A 22337-nucleotide genomic window follows, 5' to 3' on the forward strand; every position below is an offset into this window, starting at 1 on the left:
CCCCTTCCTTTATTATCCTGGTGCTCGGCACTCGTCTTAATGTGCAATAAACACTGCTAAATTGGCTGTTCTTCAGGTACGGTCTGGTTTTGTTTGGAAGTAGTAAATGAGAGGTACAAAGGCGCCTTCAGAGACAGACAGCGCAGTCGCTGGGTAATGCTCCCGAGTGCAATTTACTGCTCAGCCTCTCTGAAAAAAAAAAAAAAAGAACTTCAAGCGTAAACTCTTGTGTCACACTTCCAAAGGCTCAATGCCCAGAGCTGTAGAAACACACACACACACACATATATATATCCACGCTCAGGCACAACAAGGCTATGGGGTGCAGGGCTGGGTTGTTAAAACTTCAGCACTGAAGGAAAAAGGCCCCCTGGGCTGAGTGACATAATTGACTTCCCAAAGAAAGAAAACAGCGAGCCTAAACACTCCCAACAAGTAAACTAGGCAAACTTCACAGCCGCTCTCTCTCTGCCATTACTTAGATGAGCCGTACCAGACAGCCTGGAGAAAAGGCGGCCGCTCTGCCAGCTAAGAAAAAGGCATCTGCTCCCATTTCTTTTGTGTGTGCGTGCGTGTGTGTGTGTGCGCGTCCGCCTGTCCAACCGCCCCCTCTCGCAGTGACGAGTTACCACTTCCTGGCCCGAGCCCACTCGACTGGCCGCCTTCCCATCTTTCTGCTGTGAGAGGCCTGCTTTCTGCTCTGCCAACTGACGTCTAAAAAGGGGGACAAGAAATAGTTGTTGGGAAAGAGAGTTTGAGCGTGTGTGTGTGTGTGTGTGCGCGCGCTATACTGGAGGGAATCAGTTTGAGGGTTAGACATTCAGAGCGAGACCGTTTTTTGGTTTTGGACATCTATTTTTAAAGCAACAGTTTTTTTTTAACGGCTCAATGTCCGTGATCATTAGCAGGGGCAGAAACTCAATTAAAGGTGCTGTGAAGATGCTGAGATGTGAGGCCATAGACGTTTCAGACTGACGTCCAACTGCTGTTAAAGGCAATTAAAGACACCCTGAGGAGCTTTCTTGAAACCGAAATTGTGTAATCATATGTATTGTGCATGTGTGTGAATTTCCTGAATTGTATCACAAAGCACTTCTGGAGCCTAATATTTCGAAAAATAAAAGAAGCATAAAGAGTCTAATTAGCCTAATGAACACGCTGCCATTGGAATGATTTTTGCAGCTGAGAGTAGGCAGAAGTAACAGCCGACCGAAAACATACGGGAGGAGAATAAAAAGTGAGAATAAGTGGAATAACAATGAGCGAGAGGGAGAAACAGTGTGAATGCTGCTGAATCGGCATTCACACAAATAACAGCCACTGACTGTAGTCGTTCCAGTGATGACGATCTGCTGGTGAGAGCTGACGACGTATAAGTTTTAATATCTGATTAGGGCTGCAACTAATGATTATTTTTGTTGTCGACTAATCTATCGATTATTTTTTCGATTAGTCACGATTATCTTCTTCATTTATAAGCACATATTTTGGACTTCTGTTTAACCTAACTTGCTTAATAAACCTTCACACCTGTGAAAGTTACCCTGTTATACTCTGACAGCATATGTTTTTAAAGAAATATATTAAAATAATGACACATAAAACATGTATCTGTAACATTGTTTATATATTTTTCAACATATATCACTGTGACCACAATAAAAAATAAATTAATTAAATGATACAAACTTAAAGTGCAAGTGGTATTAACAAAAATTCTTTGTAAACAAGTAACTCAAAAAAGCTTCAGTTAACCTTAACCTTCCAGGCATCAGCTGTCAGGGCAATCTTGTTCTCATTTAATTTAAGAGCATCTTTAATGTCACTGACTGCAGTCTCATACTTTTCTTCAATTAGTTTTGTAAAATGAGTTCTGGATGGCAAGGTGTAGCCTGGATGAAAGGTCTGGATCATCTGCTTGAAGCCGTCATCCTCAACCATGGATATTGGTCTCATGTCCGTGACTATCATGTTGAGGATGCTCTGTGTCAGGACTTCAGCCATTTGGGGTGTGCATGAACCTCTCTTCATGACAAACTCATCCACGCGCCTTTGCTTAACACAACTAAAACAAAGAGAACAAAACAAAGAGGTATAATACTTCACAATTTAAAGATTACATACAATGTTTATCACAGTTAAATACCTGAAACAAATTATCACAGATTTCTTACAGCTTAAATATCGAATTAATATGCTCCAAATCACACAGTTGATAAGTGAAAGAGGTTTACAATTCAGTATAAACGCTAGTATCGACAGGGGCTAAAATTAAGTATGTCAAAGCAGCTTCGCCTGTAATTCACTGATTACTGCCGTAAAGTACGCATTAACGTAAGTGAACTAGCGTTCTCTAAGCAAGCTTCCTCCATGATTTTCCGACTGATAGACGTACGACACAAACGTATTATGTACGTGCATCGTAGGCTGATGGTTAATTAACAAGTTAGCATTGTCTAGTTGCTTTATGATTTAAATAAATTTGCTAACCTCTACTACAAACCTCTGTCTCACCATTTTTTGTCATGGCCTACGAGCCAGGTCTTGACAATGTAATTTCAAAACATCTACTAGGTATCAACGTTATTTGTGAACTCACCTCTCTGCGGTACGTGATGATACAGTGGCTCCGGGGTGTCGGCGTTTAAGGTGTTCGTGCATCGCCGTAGTGCTACCATGGAATGAGAGTTGAGTTCCGCAGAATTTGCATTTAACGTGTTTCGCTGGTTTATTTTCAGTGAAATGTTCCCAGACTTTGGAAACTTTAGGTTGGAGTTTTTGAGCCTCTTCTTCTGTCCGTTCCGCCATAATTCGTACATTCTTCTTCTCTGTTTCCTTGCGGGATGTAAACGGCGAGCGATACTGCCCCCAGCACTTCCTGTGGTGCACTGCAGTTACAGATGAGCATGAAGCGGCCCGTGTGTTTTTATCATACAGCAATTTACAACAATAACACGACTAGTCGACGCTTAAATTTTCGCGTCGACAAATTTTTGTTGTCGACGTAATCGATTACGTCGACTAATCGTTGCAGCCCTATATCTGATGACTAATGGTAAATGGGCTGCATTTATAGAGCACTTTATAACGCACACTCACACCCCAGCTTGCCTAAAGATACTTCAGAACAGAGGAGGCGGGGATCGAACCCCTGACCTTCTGATCAGCAGCCACCCCTCTCTGTTGACAGCTCTGCACGCTGGAGCCGAGTCAGCTAACGTTAGCTTCACAGACTGACCTATAAAACAATAATATGTGCTTAAACGTTAACCTGGGAGCCTCTTCACCATCCAACGGCTGTCGGCCACTCGCTCGACAACCACCTAGCTTAACTGCTAATTACGCAACACAATCAGAAAGATCGTTCGTCTGTATTCTCACTACTCGGTTGCTGTTCCAAGCGGCAAGAAGCCAGTCCGAGTTTTTCTGTTGTCTTGCCTCAGTGTTGCAGCAGCAGCGTAAAATGACCACCAGACGTCTGCTCCTGCTTACTTGTCACAGCTACATTACCAACGATTGCTTTCTCAAAATGATGCTACAATAACGTTGCGGTATTTGATTTTCCACCAGTGGAAAGTTCAATAACAGGAAACCCATTTAGAACAGTTGACTGCAAACACTTCCAGGATCCTGCAGATTGCCACTAAAAGCACAGAGTGGCATGTAAAGTTCAGCAGCAAGTGGTTGAGATTTCAAGTGATAAACAGAGTCATAAGAGCATTGAAGGAGGTGTTTGTGTGTGTGTGTGTGTGTGTGTGTGTGTACGCGAACATACATGAGGATGGTTACGTGCGCGCCTGGACTTCTTCAGCCTGGAGGGTGAGGAGGTGGGCTGCTATGTGTCAGTGTGTGAGTAAGGGCCTTAGATTTTCATGTTATATTTGGATGGGTGTGTTAGTAAGGGTCCTGGCTGCACATCTGAGTTCTGTGTCTGCGTAACTCAGTCAGCGAGCAGCAGCTCAATTTAGCCCACTCCCCTCTGCCGGAGTCCACGTCAGCCGAAATCTATCTATGGCGGCTCGCTCATCCTCTGCCACCCCCGTACACACCCGGGCTCAAGACACGCACACGTGCGCACAAGCAAACGCACACACTTCCTTGGGTTGGGATGCTGCTCTACTGTAAAAGCAGGACTGCCCAGAGACGCACTAAAATGAGCGGATGGCTGACGACATCTTCCTCTAATGGCAGCGGCGTCCGATGTCAAAGACAAACATCTGAGCGCAGATTAAATAAACAGTCTAAAATAACATTTTAACTACATCAGCAGCAACAAAGAGCTGCAGCTCGCTGTCAGTAAACAAGAAGGCCAACCGTCCATTCAAGACGCGACTCTTCAGGGTCAGATCTCATGTCGGGCTTACTGACTCCCAATTCGCCCTCAGTGCGAGAGTATCCCAAAGAATTGTGGGATGCATAGCAACCGTTGCCAGTAGCCCCTTTCACTGAATGACGCTGACAGCTTCCAGCCCTCATTCAGTGGCTAGCTGCTCCTTCAGTGGTATTTATAGCCACTATTGATGGAGACAGATTTGCCTGAGAAGGAAAAGCAGCACTTGGGCTTTCGCTGTGGACTACAGCGTCGGCTTTGTGTGTCTGCGGAGTGTGTGCGGAAAAGATCGTTGCATGTCACGGTCCCCTGCAGGGAGAGCGAGGCGCTACGGGGCCGTTTCTATACCTCTCTTGGCATTTAAAGTCCATTAAGTTGCTCCGTGTGAACATGAAAATCATCACATTGCACCGTCCTCGCAAAACTACGAGTCCCAAGTCAGAATCAATGGCGGCACAACAATCGGTGGCTCGACTTGCCGTAGGAGGCTACGATCCGAACACAGACTTGCTGGGGCTTTCACTTCAGACTGCTGAAGGATGACTAATCCTCTATTTAAAGGGCTCAGGGCTCGCCTGAAGACTTCTGGCATACGGGCAATCAATTGTAGATGTAGAGGTGACGCAATTCACTTTCAGGGAAACTGTAGGAGGCCACTTATTGGGATTAAAGTGTGTGCATGTGTGAAATGTGGAAATGCAACATTCCACAATGAGCCTGAAAAGGGGAGAAGTGATTGCGAGCTAACTGAACTGGATGTGGAACTTAAAAGCAGTGTGTAAGAGCAGGGGGAACATGAGTATGTTTTCATCAGTGTACAAATACCGAAAAATAAGATTCCTTGTGTTTTTGTTGCTTTAGAATGAGCTCTTCATAACTACAGAGGGGCGGGTCCTCTTCCTCAGAGTCCGCCATCTTGCACCGCCATGTTTCTACAGCAGCCCAGAACAGACAAAGGCTTTTGAGAGCGCCTTTGGTGTTTTTTTGTGAGCTAGCAGCTAGCGTAGGCTCATGCAGCCACTCTTCTCATGGATGGGAGGTTGAGGCGAAGGGTATTCAGTCGGTTGTGCCAGATGCCACTAAATCCTACACAGTGGACCCTTAACAGTGACAGTTGCATAGATATCTTCCTTTGGGGTGAGGGTCTGGGGTGTGAGGCACAGTCCAGCACAATCAGCCAAACGGTCCTCAGGGCTGTTAGAGCTTTTTGCACAATGAGTGAAGACTTTTTGGTTTAAATTTGCAAATAGATGCAATGAAAACATGGAGCGAAGACAAAAGCTCATTTACCTGCTGGGCATCTTTGACTACAGGTGTGCTGACTTGTCAAATGGAGGTACAGCCAACAATAATAATAAGTGCATTCAGCCATCGTTAACGTCATCAGTGACGCCTGTGTGCTTCCTGCTATGACCAGTCAAAATGCCTGATGTGAGACAGGTTTATTCAAACGGGTCGGACGGCCACGCAATTAAATCTACATTAAAAAAAAAAATGTTCTGTCCCACGGCTCATAACCGCCATTATGAAGTATCTGCAGGGGGTTGATGGGTTAATGGTCAGTAACAATGACACAATCATTGATGTCAAACGATTCAAATTCAGAGTTTTCCAGCAAAATGCCTCCAATCAGCAACACAAACAGTGACATTTCAAATGAGTGCACGTTGTCTAGAGGGAACGGCACGTGTGTCAGGTGACTGTCAATACTGTAATTTCTTGGTACGCGACCCAAACCGATAAAAGACAGCCAGAGCCACAGAGGACCGCATCAGAAAACTTCCATAGGTGGACACAGAGGATATTACAGCTCTGAAGAAAAATCTTGGCATCATTAGTGGGTCAGTGTTTTTGTGCTTGTGCTGTGGAAGCTTTGTTTCTCTCTTGATTAGTTATTTCAAGGTTGGTAATTAATCCCCCCAACCCCCCCCACTATTGATTGATCTTGCAGACTGTTTTTCATGATAAATCAATTAGCTGCTTGGTCTATTATAAAATTAAAAAAAAGTCATAAATACCTGTTACAATTTCCAAGAGCCCCAGGTGACATCTGTCAATCAATTTCAAAGATATTTCATCTATATAATAATCTACTCCCATGTGGGATCCTGGAAACAGTGAATGTGGAGGAGCAGGTAAATCTACACTGTCTCCGCTTTGGTTCACCTCTAATCCGTGTCAATGGTTGATATGGATGCATCAGTTTTTTCCTTGAACAACTAACTTGGCATGTGCGGCTTTACTCTTCCGCAGCAGACATGATGGCGTTGATGCTCGCTGGGCTCACATCCCAGCTGTTTCTCACCTGGCCAGTGCCTGGACTTTGGCTGTGTGTCTCTCCTCCAGCTCTGCCAGCTTCCTCTTCAGCAGATCGGTTTCCTGCCTCAGGCCTGCTGAGTGCTCCATCTCCCCATCCAGCAGACTGCGAAGAGACCTGCCGAACACATAAAGTCGATCGCACCTATGAGCACGTCACGTTCGGATAATCCTCTAAATCCTCTCTATATATAGACATGCTAAATGTTGACATTCTGGCAATCAAATAAATCAGATAAACATTATTAAGCTTCTTTAATTGCAGTAATAACTGTCTGCCTGAATCGCATTCAGCTCGGAGAAAAAGCACTTAATCAACACACGTCTCTGATTGCATCGCTGTTGCTTTAATGCCCCGAGTACAAATCGCAGTTTATCATAAAAATCAAAACACGGCTTGGCAGACGGTTCACATTTGTTTACGATTAATCACAAATCCTGTGATTTGTGGTCATTACGGGGCGCTCTGCAGCTTGCTCCACGACGTATTTCTGCAGCTGTTAAATGAGCGTAAATCACAGTCTCTGGGTGGCTTATTGCTACAAACAAAAACAGTTTCCTGCCCTCAAGTCAGCACGAAAAAAAAAAGAAACCCCACATCCCAGGATGAAAGGAAAGTGAGCTGGCTGGATTTATAGAGAAAGGTCATTCGATATCTTCTTCCAGTGTGAGTATCTGTGTGGAGGCGCGTGTGTGTTCGCGAGCAGCAGATAAGGAGAACGCATCCCGACGTACGTGTTCTGCTCCTCCAGCTCGTCCTTCCTGTTCATCATGGCTACGATGGCCTGACGCAGCTCCACTGCAGAGGAGAGAGAGCAAAAGTGAGATTTCTGCATTCGAAGAGCCTGAAACACACACACCGAGGCGACACACGGCAATATGCATAAACTAATAACCTCAGTTTTTCAAACGTAGAAATAACAAAATCCCATTTTCAGGATTAATGTCGCACTTGTGCTGCATGCCGAAGATGAACGGCTGTGATAAAGTCAGAAGTCATACAAAGTGAGACCTACCTGACTCACACACAGCACTTTTATTGCTACGGTAAAACACACATTCGTTTTCTTTTTTTTACAAGCGACTCTAAAACTCCGGAGAAAGAAACTCATCCAAGATAAATGCAGGGGAGGAAAACACTGGTTACCTGTCACATTCAATTATTTATCAAGAAAATATGAAACCAAAATCACTTCAGCAACACACACTCATGTAAGACAGCGGAGCACACACCAACTGAATGAGAACAACACAATTCCAGGTGGATTATAGTCAGATGAGAAAGTACGAGTTGGTCTTTTGTCGTATTCGTGTTTCCATATTCGCGTTGTGAAAGCCATCAGCTTCCTGGATATTTGGGCTCACACATCTCACCACCAGCCATTTTTACCCTGTTAGCACTCTTATGAATTCACTGATATATTGGTGTTTGCCCTTAGCAAAATATTCAGGGTGCCATTGCCGTCCATATGTGATGTAACAGAGGTTCCTTCTTGACTACAGCAAAATAAAACATATAATATACAATATATAATTACTGAGCTCTTGCAAAGTACCCTGGCTAAACGCTGGTCAGATCAGCTGCTTTGAAAATGCTGGAATGTCTGCAAATACCAAATGAAAATCAAAAGATCTACTGATTGAAAAATGTTTTGTTGAAAACTGCCATAATGTGTAGAATTCATACCTGCATGGATACTAACTAATATCTGCTTCTCCTCCCTCAGAAGAATGAAATGCCTGCATGGTGTTACCTTTTGGCCTGCTGGTGGCACTACATGCAAAGTCAGGCAATCACTAAATTCTCTAGGAATTTTCACGGCAATCAATCCAACAGTTACATGCGACACATCAGTCTGGAGCCAGGCTGCTGGCATGGCTGCAAGAGACCGAGCCTCAACACTGACAGGCTGAATGTGTGGGAAAAACACGTCATGGCAACATCCAGGGTTCATATAATGAATGGCCTTGAATAAATTTATGCTTAAAGTCAGTTAAAATCAACACACTCAAGACATGATATAACATATCAATGGAGGGCCGCTCGAGCTCATTTGACAGGGCTGGTGGGAAGAAACATTGGGACACTATTCAATCAATCAATAGAAACTACTTTTGGCTTTGGAAGCTGGTGAAATTTAAAGAAAACATCAGACACCAGCAGCCTGATATTCTCACTATCCTTTCCAGCCTTCAAGCACTTGAACTGTATCAGCCACAGCCAAAGCCTGCTGGCAGTCGGCGGCTGGCTGATGCTAATCTCCGTCCTGATGTAAAGATCTGGCAGATTCGGGGCCGGGGCTGCGCGGCGGCACAGTGACTCATCTCCATAGTTACGCTTGGAGGTGCGCACGAAGGTTTCAAAGCCCCTAACTAGGCTGTTACCAGGATTTCCAAAAATAACAACCATGAGACAAGGAGTTAATCTACCCTGCACTTTGCATTCCACCATTTACACACACACACATACACACATACACACACACACACACGCGCGCAGAGACCACAACTCCATCTCATAACTAATGTAGGGTGTCGATGTAGCCCCAGACACAAGTAGGTCTCCTCCAGCCCCAAGCTAAGAGCCTGGTTGGGGAAGGAGGAGGAGGAGAAGTGTGATGAAGGGCACAAAAGAGAGGAGAAAAGAGGAAGTCTATTATCTCCACAGCTCCATTCTCCACATCAGCAGGCCAGAAATAAATATGACCTTTAGTCCGACCACGCGTTCGCAGCGGGTGCCACAGACGAGCCATTAGGGATTTCAGTAGAGCCAGACGCCCTTCTGTCCTCACTGGGGGACATGGACAAATTACAGCGTGTGTGCATGTGTGTGTGAGCGCGCGCACGTGTGCGTGTGTGTGTGTGTGTGCCCCTGCCGGAACCTACACGCTCTTGCTCAATTGTTCCAATAATAGATGCATTAGCAGAGAGCTAGGCCATGTAATCGAGGTGCCTTGTGAATTATAGACTCCATATTCTCCAATCAATGAACTGCTTGGCTTTGCACGCTGTCAGACCTGGATGGAAGTCACTGAGGGATCTCTCTCCAGCACCATTTTTCTCTCACTTTCTCCCACACACCTGAAAATCCAGCAGGTTTCGCATTCAGCTCTGTGTGTGTGTGTGTGTGTGTGTGTGCGCGTTTCGCGAAGCCTTAATCACAAAAAGGGCAAGCGCTGTCATTCGCCGTTTTTACTATCAGAGCTAAACATACACACGCTGGGATGATATATTGAACATTTTCCGACTCATGGACGGTGTTATTACTCTCCTGTATTATTTGCACATGAGCTGAGCAGCCGGTCATTTTGATCCCCGACTTAATCATCAAGCGCAAGCATTAATACGGCATACATTTGACGAAGAATTCAATTCTCTCACCTTCATTCGAAGTGGAGGATTTCTGTTAAAAGGGGTCTCACAAGCTGCCCCTTTCACTTTGCCTTTATGATGGTATGAGTATGAAATGAGCTCAGTGAGATAAGACCAGTGAAAATCGTGTTTAACTTGCTTCAAGGCAAAAATCCACAATGAGATATTCATATCAGCACATGGTGGACATGTGAGAAGTGCTTTCCAAGAATTCTTCTTGGACTTTTCTTCTTCCTCTGTGGTTTCCTACGTTTTTTTTTTTTTGTTTTTTTTTTTTGCGCAACCCCCTCGAGAAGCGCGTCTGTGCATGTGCTTTGGGTTACGCGAGTAGGCGGCCCGGCGATAGCGAGAGCAAGAGAGCGAGATTTCTCCAGTTGAGGAAAAGTCATGGTCTTTCAACTCGAAATTCAAAATCCGTTTTGGCTGCGTTGCACTGTGGGGCGCTGAGCCGACAGTAGGCGTAGAAATTGGTATCTGTGCCTCTGTCGCCATGGATTTCGGTTGGACGTCTGGAGAGAAGCTCTGTGCTCTTTGACTGCCGCCAAAACCTGATGTTACAGCGATGCTGCAGTGCTTCACAGCGGATTTGACTTTTGACTAAAGCCTTCTCCTCAAAGGTTCTGCTGTTCTACATCTTTCTAAAGGCCTCTGCACCTCAATGGCTACGTTCTCTGGCTCCACACCAGCGGTTTCCTGATCACCAGCTCTCACTGTGACCCCGTGGCCTCCTCTTAGCGAGAGCTAATAGACAGGACGACGGCTCAGTCCCAGTGTTTACGTGCAGCTCCATTCACCTTTCCTCCACTGCCCCCCCCACCCCCCCACTCTCACACACACACACACACACACACACACACACACACACAATCCAAGGAATCAAATAGCATCAGCGTGACCTGATTAGGTCCAGGGCACCGAGCAGAACACCAACCTGCGAGTGGGTCGCACACAAAGTGCTCGTCAAGTGCTCTTGGAATCAGAATTTTTTATCCACATGTGAAGTCACATGGTGGATGTAAATGGCAGCCATTCACACGCCCTGACTTTGTGTCACACTCCCTTTTTCTCACAATCTAAACCCTTTGAGGGGAGCAGAGGAGCGTGTGTATGTGCAGCGGTGTGTGCATTAACTGGACCAACAGTGCCACCTGGGGGACAGTCTCGCAGGGCTTCACTCACAGGGACTGGATCACTTTAAGCAGCCAGTTTGGTTTAATTTCCAGACTAAGACATGTCAGGCCTTCCACAGGATTCATTATCATCACAACCTTCGCGGCAGCATATTCTGGAATGAGATTGGCCTCTGATAAAACCTCAAGAGGAACTGGCGACACAGCAGCTGTGATTCTGATGTCACATCGAATGTAAATCATCTGTGAGTGAGGAAGAACTGCTTCATCCTGATTCTGTTTCTGTGCACTGTGCAGAAAGTCATCTAGTTTCAAGCATTCAAAGACAATCTCAGCGCAGCTCTAACCTCAGACTGGACTCCAAAGACGTTAGCGATGGTAATGCATCCTTTAGCTCGTAACACAAACTTCCAGACGCGTCTTTGTTTGGAAATGTACCCACAGCCATTATCCAGAAGCCCCGCGTTCAAGCCTCATATCTGCAGGTAAAGTCATCTAATTGCTATGAGTCACGTCAGGTCCTGTGCAGGCACAGTTCAGCTGTCTTGATGCTAGCTCACATGTGGCATAATCCACGATGATTCATAACACAGAACTGGTTTGAGCACAAAGCGAGGGGGAGGGAGGGAGAAACGGTATGAGGCAGACAGGTGGAGGAAGAAGAAACACTCACCCACTGTCATGGACTCTGGCAGACCAGATGTTGGCAGTACAGCGGAGAGTGGAGCAGACTGCGTCGGCGGACTGGACTCCATACTGGAACACATGAGGAGAGGAATCAGGCATTTCCAATCTCCTTGAGTGTGTTCACAAATCATTTTTGTAAAGAAAAGCTGACGCTGCAGCACACTGACCAGACTTTCCCGTTCAGTCCCGTCACTAAAACGGATGAATATTTAGCCCTAAATTGCAAACAGCTCACACAACAACACATCACTCCAGCCTGAAACGATGGCTTACCTGAACGGCAGCAGCGACGTGCTGCCCTCGCAGTTCCCCACCGGTCCTGTTGACTCACACTGAGCAGGAAATGCGGCGGTGTCCTCCACAGAGCTCACTGAGGCAAAATGGAAGTGAAAGTGAAAGGCGAGGACAACCAGAGAAAGTACCGAAATTTCATCTGATAGACAACTGATCCCTGCACTGAAGCCATGAGCAGCTGTTGCCAGCAATAAAAACAGTCAAGCAAACATAACACAATCTTAAACAGGGAGAGAAAATGCAGCTTCTCAGCACTCTAAGAACACTGAGCTGCCACAGTACCACTGAAAAGTCATCACAGCTCTTTCCAGTGCTGGAAGCTTTTCACTTTTCACTACTACACTGTGAAAATATTCCACTACAAGTAAAAGTACCTGGCTGGGGGTCTGTAGGGTTCAGAGGAATGAGGATGTCTGAGCTGCTGTGGTCGGTCATCACCTGTAGGGGGCTCCACGTGGACACGCTGGACAGGCTGCCAACCACCAACCTAAAACAAAGGCAATAAGCACGCTTCAGTCCTGTTCTGGACCAGAGGTCAGCTGTGGACATTTTGGATGAAAACCTCAAATGTACAACACAGTCGACAGTCTGTCTCAGGGATTTTCATCTTGAGCTCTATTATTTTTGCCATTCCGAATTATGACAGCTTGTCGAATTAGCTATTAGCAGTTCCTTTTGGCAGTATAACCACAGCTTTACTGACGACTCTCACTGGATTATTTGGATGCAGAAGAAAACTCAGTCGAGTTCTGAAGTTCTAAATAGCGTCTTTTTTTCTAAAACTTTAATGTTTGATGGACATCGCAGATAATGATACCTTCAGAGGGTGTGTGTTCAGATTTGATATGTACGCTTTATGTAGTTATGACTCCAGGAAGTAGCCTAAGTACATTAACTGCCACTGTGATTTGATCAGCCACTGCTGCTGCTGTTGCCAATACAAACCACAAACAGGCCGAACGACAAAGACTAAAACCTCCAGTCGTTCTCGTGTTGTTAACCTGACACTCAGCTGAGGTGATCTGACTCACTGATCAGAGCTGATCCTCTCCTCCTCCTGGGTCTGTGCTCTGGGTTTGTACATCTCCTCCTCCTCCTCCTCCTCCTCGTTGTCTATGCTCTTACTGTCAGGCAGAGGTGGTGTAGTACAGGGTGGAGTACGTGATGGATGGGGGGACCCCACCCAGCTGACTATGCCGGGCCCGGCCAGGCCGTTCTGGGCCGGGGACTCGGAGAAGACCGGTTCCAGAGGATCTATTCCTTCCTCCACACTGTTCTGAGCGGGAGCGGTGTGGCTCTTCCTCATCGCGCCCATCTTCTGGGAGTCCTCTTCTCCCTCCTCCTCATCCTCAGCCCCTCCGTCCAGATCATCATCAAAGGAAATGATGTTGGTGATTTTCTTTTTCCTCCGGCGCTCTCTCCTCAGGCCTGAGTCTGGGTGGGAAAAGAGGAAAAAGAAGTGAACAAAAAACATCAATCCTTAACTGGCTCCCTGTTCCTACAGCGAAGTTTAGCACTGGTGACATTAGCATCTTAAGTTCATTTCAATTAGGCCTTTAAAAGGGCATTTCTAACAGACTGAGGTTCAAATCTCTCTTCCTCCTCAGAGCCAGAAAGCCTGGCTGAGCATTGGCGAGCCTTCCAACAGTGAATAATGTGAATGGGTCTTCAACCTCGAGGACCTGGCACACAGGCTCCGAATTTCATTTCCATTCATTCCAGTGGAAAGTTCTGACACCCCACAGTTAAAATTTAAAAGCTTGTTCATCCCTCAGAGCCGAACATATGGAGAGAAAACGGTGTGGATTTTCCCCATGGCATGGACCCGGACGGGCAGCTTAAACGAGGTCAAACAAGGAGGCTGACATTCTGGAAGTTTGTTCATTTCATGGGGGATTTCATCACTGCTGCAGCACTCTGCTGCAGATGCCTTGTGTTGCACCCACTAGATTTGCTCTACCAGTGCATTCATTATGCATGCTCAAATTGAACCATATGTTGTAGTGGACCACAATATACAACCCCTTGCTTTCAAGGGGTGGACAAAATAACAGAAATATCTCACAATGCAGTGAAATCGTCCATGTCTGCAATTTTGACAATTTGCTACTAAAATGCTTACAAATATCGTATTAGCAAAAAGGAACACTGCTCACACACATTCTCAATAAAACAACCAATTTGGGGTTTTTGCACGCCCACTGCATTGTGAATTATCATCTGTCATACTAAATATTGCCATTTCCTACCAGCTGAGGTGCTGCGTGGCAGGACAGGTAGTGGGTCTGAGGCTCCGTCCACTCTGGGGGTGAAGCCGGGCACCACGGCCGTGGCGGTGCTGATCTCCCGCAGCAGGCTGCTGACCCCCTGAGTCGACTCTTTCCACAGGCTGCCGATGCCCTGCGTGGACTCCTTGAGGAGGTGGGACACCGAGGAGCCTCCTCCTCGCATGACCCCGCCGTTCAGGTCAGTGTTATCGATGTTGATCGCAAACAGGATAGAGTTCAGACCTAAGGAAGGCAGTAATTTATTAGAGATTAGTTAAATAATACGAAGCTTGTGAACTTCTGCAAAGTGCTTCGTAAGCACGCAGCGAGAGCGGGCAACCTTAGGTGAACTCAGGCCGTCTGCCTGTGTACGAAAAGAGAGGGAACGCGCTGGCACAAGATCAGTGGTACATGTTCTCAATATTTAAGAGTTTGCGCTCATCTGAGTTGTGCTCATCAATAGTTCAGCAGTGAGAGCGCAGCCATTAACACTAATTCCCACCACATCCAGTCATGCTAAACAAGTAAAGTGCAAAGTCAGTTAAATAACTGCTTTTACAGCAGCTCCATTTGTGTCAAGCATGTTTAAATTTCAATGAGACTGAAAGTGAGGCTGTAACACTCGTTTCACACCAGGGGATACAATTTTTGGATGGATTAAAAAAATAGAGAGACAACTTTGCTCCATTTGTTCTTACTGCATATAATTACCACTAGTGGAGCAACAATATAGGCTGGCACCAGACGAACATCAAAAAGGTATTCCATCTTAGACTCAAACTGTCTGACAAACTGCCTGTTGTCAGACTTAGCTCAACTTTATTTACAGGATGCTAATGTTATGTTACATCTGACATTAGTAAGCTAACCTGTGCACCCTTTGTCAGCTTCAGCTGTGCTTTGGAACATGCTGCAAGCTGGCACATAAAACACTAACTCTATGCAAGTTAGCACACGAGCATAACCAAGTCAGCATGTTGTGTCAGTATAACGTGCCGACATTAACAGCTTAACTGCTGCAAACCCACACCCCTACTGTAGCGTGACATGCGCTATGCTTTCCCTGCAAGTACCCAATATGAAAACACAAACTCACCTGCAGCCATGGTGGGGAGCATACTGGCTCTTTCTTCATCAAGAATAAATGCCCAGTCTTCATAATAAGTCCTAGAAAACAGAGGGGAGGTGAAGACACACTTTTTGTTAAGACAGTGGAAAAGAGCCTTGCACACCTGAGGAAGTACCTGTTGTGCAGAGAATAACTGTGCAGGTGAGCAGATTCTGGAGTGGCAGTACAACGTTTGAAAGGTAAATGCATGCAAGGTCACACTGATGTGCAAAAATGCAAAGCTATAGTGAAAGAGGTTATGGTGGCACACACACACACACAGACACAGACACACTCTTTACTAACCCTAAACGTGGGCGGTCAGCCAGCAGTGTGTGCAGGTAGCGCTCCAGCGAGTGCTCATTGAGGGCGCAGCGCAGCCAGGCGCGACCCCGGCCCAGCTCTGAGGAGATGTGACGTAGGGAGTAGAACCGCTGGAGCTCGTGGCGGTTAAGGTGCTCCTTCACGTAGAACCAGAAAGTCAACTCTGGGGGGGGACAAGGGAGCGAAAGGTGAGCGGATAAAGGAGAGGGAAGGGAGGGGAGGCGGTGGGTCGATGGTTGACGAGAGATGGGACAAAGCATTGAAGTGAAGAAAGAGAGAGACGGTGGGAGGAAGAGGAAAATAAACAAAGAAGGAGACAAACCGTTCAATCTCACTTGTGGAAAACAACTCGCTGAGTTACACAACAGGTTGGAAAGGTCAGTGGCAAAAACACTCCTGGAGTCCTGAGAGTCAGCAGATCTTCAGTGTCTCATTAACAAATATCCACAGCTCCATCCTGACTTCCTGCCTGTCACCTCTCCATATCTTGCACTCATCTCTGAACTCACACAATTGCATTATTTTCTATAACGCAGGGAAAAAAGATAAAAGACAAAAAAAGCCTATGTGGCTCTGGTTTCTGAGGGGTGGCTGTTATGCTACTCTTTTGCATATGATTAGCATGTAACCTCAGAACAATGTGCTACAAATTACAGCTGCTATTTCTGGCTCTGTCAGAGGGCTTGGCTTCATTAGGGAGCTCCAACCACAAATCCTTTCTTCTAATTGACTGTGAACTAGGGGAAAACGTCAAATATGCTAATGGTTATTACGTGGCAGCCATTACAGAAGTCATGCATTTCTCCTCCATCCATTAATAGCCACAAGGTTCTTAAATATGACACAGTAGAAACAATTTAGTCTAATGTGAAACTGATGCCTCTCATTCAGCAGAATGGTCTTCATAAGCTCTGACGGCTACAAATAAAAAGAACCTTGCAGCTTTCATACTGTTCATGTCCTCATGGAGATACCATAGAGCAGTGATTCCCAATCAGGGGTACTTGTACCCCATGGGGTAATTCCGCAGTTGTCAGTGGGTATGTGAAAAGGTGGGGTAGCTCTAATCGAATTTAATTTTAAATATATGTCCAAATATTGAGTCAACTATAACACCTGAACACCACAAGTTGCAATGAGCAACAGCTAAAGGTAACGCTAGTTAATGAATGGCTGCAAAAGATAGTTAAAGTTCATGTATAATAACATAAATGACTGATGATGTAATAGTTTAGTACAGTTAGCAAAAACACAATTACACAAATGTTACACAAATGCAAAGTTACCAACCTTAACACTGAATATTGTAACATCCACTATAATAACCAGCTTTTATATCATTAGTAGTTCAATAACACCCAGTTTAAAATCTATTCAAATTCACAGATTTATAGCGTGATGAGTGGTGCCAATGAGCAAACAGGGGAAGCTGCTTTCTTGAAAAAAAGTTAAAATATTTCAAAATATTCCAATGAAATGCAAAATAGAAGGGCTGCTGTAAGAAAAAAAAATACACCTCGCTTTCGCAGGGTAAAGGTAAGGTAAAGGGGGAGAATCCTGAAAAGAAGCGGACACAACCCTACTCCATATTTTAGACATTATCTATATCACTCTTCATTACAGCTACATATTACATTGACTGAAACATCCAGACGCAGGTTGTTTTCATGTTGCTGCATCATTACATCAACTGGAAATATCCAAGCTCTCCTCTGCATTTTTGTACCAGCTATCACTTCATTTCCCCGTAGCTCAGCATGCCATAGGCTGTTTGGGATCCTGACTGGAATTTAAAATACACTTCTGTGTGTCTGAACAACGCTTGAGCACACAACTTGCATTTATAATGACGGCACAGCTCAGCAGTGCTCTTTAGGAGTGTAAAGCCGCAGCAGGTGTGCTGCCCGCCACAGACTGAGACAGAGACGCCGAAGTTTAAAGACAGACAGGTGAGCTCGGCAGAGAGGCGGAAACAGGGAGGCTGAGGCCTTCCTCTGCATGCCATTTTGAACTGAAGGACCTATCTGTAGTCCAACCATCTGGTCTCACAGCCGGGTTGTGAGTGTGCGTGTGTGTGTGAGGTTATCCTGCAGCTCCAAGCTTCCCGACTGACACCCGTGCGTCCTCTAACCCTCCACGACTTCCAAAATAACAAGCCAAGCTACGGGGCAGCACTCCCAGGTCTCCATTACGGGGTAAAATCTGGAGGCTAAAGTCAAGTTGCTGCCTTGATTTTTAACTTTGGACCTTGTTTAACGGACCGTACAGCCAGTTAATTATCGTACCGGCTTCCGTCTTGCTGCTAAAGCCGGCAGCCTGCTTGAGAGCGGCAGCAGTGAGGGCGAGGCCTCGGCTCTTCCTCAGACCATGCTGCAGCACCGCTTCAAACTGGGCACACAGACAGATCACCCTGCAGAGACAAAGACAGGTTACAGTAGGTCGATTCATCACTCGCTGAACAATGCATGTAGAGCGTTATGAACTGTTGCCCTTGAAATTACGGCTGCTCTTTAAACTCCTATGGACATTTTTCAGAGCAAATAAGGAGGATGTCATATTTTTTTGTGCTGAGACTTCTTGATCTTTTATCAACACGGCAAAAATGGTAATTAGTGTTCAGAAACTGTAGCCACAACCTCAAAATGAGATCTGAGCAGCACAGGATATGAATGTTTGATCAAATACTTCTGTCTGACTGCATTAAGCTCCGATGAAACAAGATCGGCACGTATTTTTTCATAAATACCTAATTTTCTGCTTTTTTTTGAAAGTCATTATCTTCACAAAACAGCACTTTCTTGTTGCTTCGATATGATGCAAAATATTGTAAAGCTCTCTGACCAAAATAAACAAGGTTATTTATTCCACTTTAGAGCAATTTTTGTAGCGAAGGAATCAATGCGTGAGCCGGGCATGTTGCCAGATCGCCGTACGGGAGAGACCGAAGGTGAGGTAAGCACATAGTGGAGCATCATGTGACCAAACCACCTTTCGGGTGCTAAATAAACACAGACGTATCTAAAGGATGTCTCGGTAACGGGCAGCTTCTCTTACCTGCTGTCTGAGTCTGTGGCAATCTCCTTTCTTCCTCCAAAGCGGATTTGGCACTGCAAAGATATGAAGGGAATGACAACAGCTGCCTGTGAAACACTTCAGACCTTACTCAATGAGCACATTTTTGAGATTTCAGAGGCCTAAATCATTGAAGTGGCCACAGAATAGACAGTAACTACTGTTTGACCAGCAGCTGGAATGTTTGGGATGATGATGATTAAGTGGACTGGAGACAATGGAACTGGGATATTGATGTCTAAATAAATACATGGCAGCCAATCTGTTTACACTCAATACGCATCCTCACCTGAATAAATACCCCATAATACTGTGACACACATCATGAGGAACCTCTATAAGGAAACCAGACCCCAGTCCAAACTAGTCCTGATACTGTACATTCAGTTCCCACTTTCTTTTCCACTCTTTGTATGGGAGAGGACATCACATCAAACCGCATCTGTCAGCGTTATGCTTCCTTGCTTGGCGGCAAAAAAGAAAAAAAAAAAACTCTTTAATAGAACTCAAATTCTACCCTTTATTTTCCCATATATCTACCCAACAGATCTGCTTTTAATTCAGTGGAAGATCATTGTGGAAAGATGTAAATAGGGCTCGGTTTTACTTCCTCTAATGCGCTCTGGAACGCAGAAGATAAAGGAACTAAAAGGTATTCAGACACCACAGACTGGCCAGTGTTAAATCATGTCCTTGTTCCAGTGAATGCATCGCAATTTTGAACTCCCTTGCATTCTGCGCGCACTGGTTTGCACGACGGGACCCTGCAGATTTTGAAATAAAGTTTGAAACTACGCTGCGTCCCACCTAAAGACCATCCAGCACAGATAGCAGGAGACCAACCTGTTTGACAGCATCCAACAGCCTCTCCAGGAGGTGCTGCCTCTTGGTATCACTCTGCTGAGTGCCTGCAGAGGTGAACACAGAAACAAAAGGAAATTCAGTCTGATGATGGATTCAGAAAATGACTCCAACGCTGCTCGAGCCTGCATTAATCATGCATGTCCAAGAGGAGAGGAAGGAAATGAACCGCCGCGGAAAGTCACGGGCCATCGCAGTCAGCTTGAAAACACAGTTTCAGATTGTTTGTATATTCTTTTTTTACTACGGCGGCATGAAAAACCCTCAGCTGTGTTACACCGCACACCAGCAAATAAATCAACACAATGAGAAAAAAGAAATAGTCAATATTACACGAACAGTCAGCATATGTGCTACATTCAACAGTGAGGTCAGTGTGGGAAAACCAAACTTTCTGTGTTCATATTAAAGGCTCCCCGTGGTGTTTCTGACCACTGGTGGCGCTGTGGAGCAATGTTATGATGAGTGGGTCCCCGTTCTGTTCGCATCTTGCATTTAAGAATCCTCGGCTGTGGCCCTAATTACGAGTCTGAGTTTTCTTTAGCAAAACGGAGCCGGTATGAGGAATGTTTATCGTCCCAGCTCTTACTCACATCTATACTGTCATGTATACTCCGACATATCTGGCTCAAGCGCTTTGCTGAAGGGCAAAGAGTGATGGAAGATGGAGCAGTCACTTAACTCCACCCACATGTTTACATGGGATTCAGGGAAGCAACTTGTCATGACCACATTTCAACCTCAAGTCTACTTAGAGCCTCAAGAAACCTGCTTCTTATGTCAGCACGGCCCTTCAAAAAGGTGTCACAGTGGACCTCAGCAGTATGTGATTAGTCATACACTGCACACACTCACATAAACAGTCTTCATACATGAAGAAAATGCATTTGAAGAGTGCTGCACTGGTTTTATCTTCTCTGAAACAAAAGCTGAGCACCTCTCTGTGAATTCATCAAGGTTTCAAAGTCCACACAGGCCATTTGCTGGACATCAACACGGGGAAAGTGGCTGCAGTGCAGTTAACAAGTCAGCAAAGTGACTGAATCACCTCCTGCATGCATGATTTGACATTTTATGGGTGAGTGGCAGACAAAAGGCAACGAAAACAACCAAACTCACCGTTCATTCTCACAGCCAAACTCCCTTAGCAGTGACATCCAAGCCAAACAGTTCACCAGCGATACGATTCATCCTCTCCTGGAGCTGCTAGCTGTGCATCGGGCCCATGCTGCCTCTGTGGCCGAGCTGGACCCACCCAACCGCGGCGTGAGGGGCTGATGCTCGCACGCTGAACACGGAGGCCTGCCGCCGGGGAGCCGCTGCTTCTGGGAGTCTAACAACCACAGTGTGACATGGAGGACTTGCACAAAGCCAAATAAGCAGAAAACATGGACTAAACACGAGCTGGAGTGTAATTTCAGAGCGACGAAAACCAGCTTTTTAAACGTGGCGGAGCGTTTAACAGCGAAATGAGAAGCTTTCAGTTTAGAGCCTCCAGCACACATACAGGGAAGCGGAGCACCGACTGAGCGCTGATCAGGTCACATGACACAACACACAGCTGTCATATGATACGGGAGCCCTAGTGGGAGTTGTAGTCCTTTATGAAAGCGCTGTGGAACTACAAAAGTATAATAGGAGGATGACGTGAAAGAAAACACATTTAACCTTGAAATGTTCATGTGATATGTCACATTAACACATGTTAGCCTCCTTTTTTATTTTAAAAAGGAATCTTCTCATCAGCTATGATGCATTGAGAGGAAACTTTGGACACAGGAGGAGTCCTATCCTGATATGGTGATAACCAGAGTTTTCCTCCAGCATCACATGAGGTCTCAACAACCGGATATGTTGCCATTACATTTCAGAAATACTCCCGTTTCCCCCTGGATGACCCGTAATACCCTGAGTGATCCCTTAACTTTTCATCTCGCGCCACCATCAGGTCAAAAAGTCAGTCTGTCTGATATTTTGGTTGCCTTGCAAACTTTGTTAAATATCCATTATTCTTACATGTAGTTTGTGTTTGGTGCTAGGGAGCAAATGTATGCATGCTCGGCTAAACTGGCATTAACCAGTTTGGCCGAGCATGCATGTGAGATGAATAAGAACATACTGTGGAGTTATATTTCAATTATTTACAGGATTGGTGTCTAAAATCAACAAATTGGACTTTTTGTCAGGTCCACATTAAACTGCTTTCTTACTTGCATACATATTGACGCCGTCATTACTGGTGTCAGTGTAAACCACCAAAGTCCTTTGAATTTTACTCAAAAGATATAACATGAGAATGAGCTGAAGAAAGGTCTGCGGACAAGTGTTTAGTCAGAAATTGTGCACGGGCGAGATTTTAGTGTCTCCCTTTGCACTTTTGTGAGTGCAAATTCCTGACTTTATTGTTCAGTGCAGACATTTTAATATGTATGGTGCATAATGTGGATCTGATTCCATCTCATCTTGTTTTATTCTGTGAATGTGCATTCTACAGCTCACTGATCATGAAGCTCTCATCCAGGGATCCACTGAGGATGCCGCAGTGGGAGGACATGTTACCAAAGACCAGGGTATCA

The 22337-nt window shown here is 45.4% G+C and overlaps 1 protein-coding gene across 1 annotated transcript in view; it reads right to left on the reverse strand.

Annotated features, from left to right (window-relative positions):
• Window positions 1-21318, reverse strand: part of snx29 (sorting nexin 29) — a 114856-nt gene extending 93538 nt beyond the window's left edge. Inside the window, exons 1-13 of the mRNA XM_076759604.1 lie at window positions 20881-21318; window positions 19744-19808; window positions 18883-18935; window positions 18114-18238; window positions 15811-15991; window positions 15493-15563; window positions 14379-14639; window positions 13161-13563; window positions 12504-12616; window positions 12109-12205; window positions 11822-11904; window positions 7382-7445; window positions 6636-6764 (exon numbers count right to left, since the gene is read on the reverse strand). Coding sequence (XP_076615719.1) covers window positions 6636-6764; window positions 7382-7445; window positions 11822-11904; window positions 12109-12205; window positions 12504-12616; window positions 13161-13563; window positions 14379-14639; window positions 15493-15563; window positions 15811-15991; window positions 18114-18238; window positions 18883-18935; window positions 19744-19808; window positions 20881-20887 — 1652 coding nt within the window. The 5' untranslated portion in view covers window positions 20888-21318. The remainder of the gene's footprint in view (window positions 1-6635; window positions 6765-7381; window positions 7446-11821; window positions 11905-12108; window positions 12206-12503; window positions 12617-13160; window positions 13564-14378; window positions 14640-15492; window positions 15564-15810; window positions 15992-18113; window positions 18239-18882; window positions 18936-19743; window positions 19809-20880) is intronic.
• Window positions 21319-22337: the final 1019 nt, after the last annotated feature.

Source organism: Chaetodon auriga, chromosome 20, assembly GCF_051107435.1.
Source record: "Chaetodon auriga isolate fChaAug3 chromosome 20, fChaAug3.hap1, whole genome shotgun sequence".
NCBI lineage: Eukaryota > Metazoa > Chordata > Actinopteri > Chaetodontiformes > Chaetodontidae > Chaetodon > Chaetodon auriga.